Raw genomic sequence first — 3,234 nt, 5'->3', positions numbered from 1 at the left:
CGAACGATGTATTAAAAAAATACTATGGAATTATCTGCTACGATTTTTCACCTCATTTACTCCGATTTAGGCTTGCCGCAGTTGTAACCCTGCAGGCAATAGAAAACCTCCGAGTGTATTTCTGCCACGAAAACCATTGATGTTGTGTAAAAATATCAAGGCGCACGCCACAAATAGGAGGATAAGCTCGGCCACACGCTAACATATTGTGTTAGCGGCAATCTGTTATTATTATAGTTATTCTGCGAGTGGAAGTGTATTTCTTTGGGGCGGGACCAGGAATTTGAACACTAATTTTTTCCCATACAACGAAGATCCACTCTAGTTTAAATATGTATATATTCACAGGAAATTATTGAAAGTAAATCAGCTGAGGCGATCACATACTATGGAAATGATGACATCTCAGTCGATCATAATAGTAGCAATGCTAAGCGAAAGAAGTTAAGTTTACTTCAGTCCACAGAAATGGACATAACCAAATATGAAGACTGTGTCGGAGATAAAAAAAATGCAAGTGTGGAAAAGAAGATTGAGCATGGTGTCCAAGAAATCACTCCAAGCTTTAGCAGTAAGCTTCCAGCAATTACTTCTGAAAGAACGATCGAAGCGGAAAGAGTTCGATTTAACAATATAGCCATGCCCATGGATATTTCTATACATATTGATGACTCCTTTAATTGTGCAGGATTATTAAAGATCACCGCATGCTCTAATAGTCAGTATAAATAATTTGGTTCCCATTCAAGATTTTAATTATTTATTCTTCTCTTATTAGGTCTAAATAATTCAAGCGTACCCGAAAGCAATAATGATGAGGATTTGTTTAAACACGAGCAATCTAAAAATAACTCATTGGTAAAAAAAACATATAACCCAAAAATAGTTCCTCTAAAGCACGCTACATTGAAGTACGATTATCGTTGCCTAAATGTTACTTCCTTTACGAATGTAGGACTTAATGTGGATTTTAACAGTTCACAGTGCAATTTATCATCCAGTATGAGCTACAATTCGCCTTTGTTTCCTCCAGTTAAGTGTAAGAAACTGAATCTACGCCAATTGAATGCTGAAATTGGAGATGGAAAAATTGTAGTGTTTCCTAACAAAAATGTCGACAATGTAGAGGTTGGAGCTTGCTTAGTCTCTAATAAAAATGTGGGATTTAAGCCCAATAATAATGAAATACGGGAGGAAAAGAATATATCAAACCTCGGGAAAAGTCAGATTAATAACTCATCGGCTGAACTGAAACCAAGCGAAATTTCTGAATTTGATGTTAGTAAACATGAAAATTCTTTTATGCTGGCAGATAGCGCTAGTTTTTTTGTAAAAGCAAAGGTGTTAGACAGCATTATGAAAATCAATGATAAATACAGGAGGGACACTATTCATTTCAACTCCGAAATGCATACGTTTTCCCCTACAGTGACGCATGTAAATCCAACCATAATAGAGTCAGAAGTTGAATGTGTAACTAAAAACGTAAATAACATTACTTTATTTAATTCAAGCTTGACCTCTAATCACAGTTCCATGCAAACCGATGATTTGAGCCCAATTGAACTTACACCATGCCAACAGAACGTTGATAAATGTGACTCCGTTGGAAGAACAATATATGAAATTGTAGATATGAGTTTAAATAACACAGATAAGGAAATATCGGCGATTATTTCGCCAAAACGCATTGAACCAGAAATATTTGTAATAAACGACAATAGTTCGTATGGGAGGAAAACTATATATTTTGATCAAGAGATAGACTCCCTGTCTGCGACTAAGATTGAGTATAGTCATAATACACAGGAAAAAGTAGAAAACATGATTCATGAGTTAAAATTCACACTACATCGCAAACCCATGATTGTTTCCAAAAAAATTTTACGGCGACAAATAGGTGCAGAGATATTCAATAGTAGCAGTGACTCGTTCATAGTAAACTTACAAGAAGCAAAGGCAGCATTATCAAGTCACCGCAAACCTATAATTGAAGGCACTCCACATCGTTCTTTTCTAGAGTTTGAAGATTTAGAAAGAGAATTTGAACAAGACCAATTAGTTTGCGAGACAAATGCTAAAGCAAGTGTACAACAACATCCAAAACTAAAACTTTTCGATGCATGCCGAAATGAGATACGTTGTAATGAAGCCAACCATTCCTTGATTCAAAATGAAATTATACGCGGGAAAAGCCAAAATCAATTTAAAGAAAAGGAAAACGAGCCAGATGAAAAACGGTTTGAAAACATAGAATCACATCAAAATAATGTAACCACAACAAATATTAAAAACATCGTATATAATAAAGTGAATAAAGTACAATTTTAGGAAACCGGAAACCTTGATGAGTCGGGATTGAAACCTATAATCAGCGCTGTTATTGAAAATACGTTGCTATTGAGCCCAATTTTCAATTCAGTAACTAATAAGAGGCCTACTGCGAATTTAACACCAAGCTTACCATCGCCCAAAAAAAGACACACACTTCTGTTCAATGATTGTGGGACAGACGAATCTAAAATACTTTCCGCTAACATGACATTAAGAAGTAGAAGCTGCAATGAAGATGCTGAAGTAAGGAACATATTGGGCGAATCAAAATGCCGGGACGCCCTTTTGGAAGACCGAAAATTTTCGTAAGTATGAAAACAGTAAATCAAATTGAATGGAATAAATGAAAAATTTACTATTGTAAACATATCGACCCCTTTGCGCAAAATTATCGTATGTTAAATTTTTTACGAAATTCACTTTTTGATGCAAGTTTGTTTTACAACCCATAACGCATCCCTGTTCAAATATTACGGCTTAAAGCCCAATAGCTACCTCAAAACTTTTCTGTCATTTTTATCGTATATGACAATGATATTTTTCTTGGGGGCGAAATTATCATACATATGTGCTAGGAAATTAGAATGTAGAGACCTTTCTGCAAAAAAAATCTTGCGTTTAGTTATATTTCTCAATTGTCTCAGCAAATTTAAACTTTGGTAAAAAAATACAAAAAATACTTTCCTGTAAAGTATGGTTTTTGTAACATACGATAATTTTGATTTTACAATCTTTCTTATCCTGAGTTTCGCCTGAAAAAAAGTTCACCCGAAAATTTGTCAACCGCCCATAGTAAAACCATGGAAAGCAAGAGTGAAAACGGAACCGATTCGGGGCAAATGAAACTCATGATAATGCTGAGTTGGTTTTTTCGTGCGGCAATAACGCAAAATTTGCTTT

At 35.0% G+C, this 3,234-nt stretch overlaps 1 protein-coding gene across 1 annotated transcript; it reads left to right on the top strand.

Annotated features, from left to right (window-relative positions):
- Nucleotides 1-348: 348 nt before the first annotated feature.
- LOC108377378 (uncharacterized) lies at nt 349-2,676 on the top strand (the record flags this gene model as incomplete). Its single annotated transcript, XM_017633636.1, has 3 exons — nt 349-718; nt 779-2,271; nt 2,332-2,676. Coding segments are annotated over 3 exons (2,175 nt in total), but the record flags the coding sequence as incomplete, so codon positions are not given.
- Between the last annotated feature and the right edge of the window lie 558 nt (nt 2,677-3,234).

Source organism: Rhagoletis zephyria, unplaced genomic scaffold, assembly GCF_001687245.7.
Source record: "Rhagoletis zephyria isolate East Lansing unplaced genomic scaffold, Rhagoletis_zephyria_1.1 Rzeph_scaffold_11993, whole genome shotgun sequence".
NCBI lineage: Eukaryota > Metazoa > Arthropoda > Insecta > Diptera > Tephritidae > Rhagoletis > Rhagoletis zephyria.
Note: the sequence above shows the minus strand (reverse complement) of the source record. Positions and strands in the feature narration are given on the sequence as shown.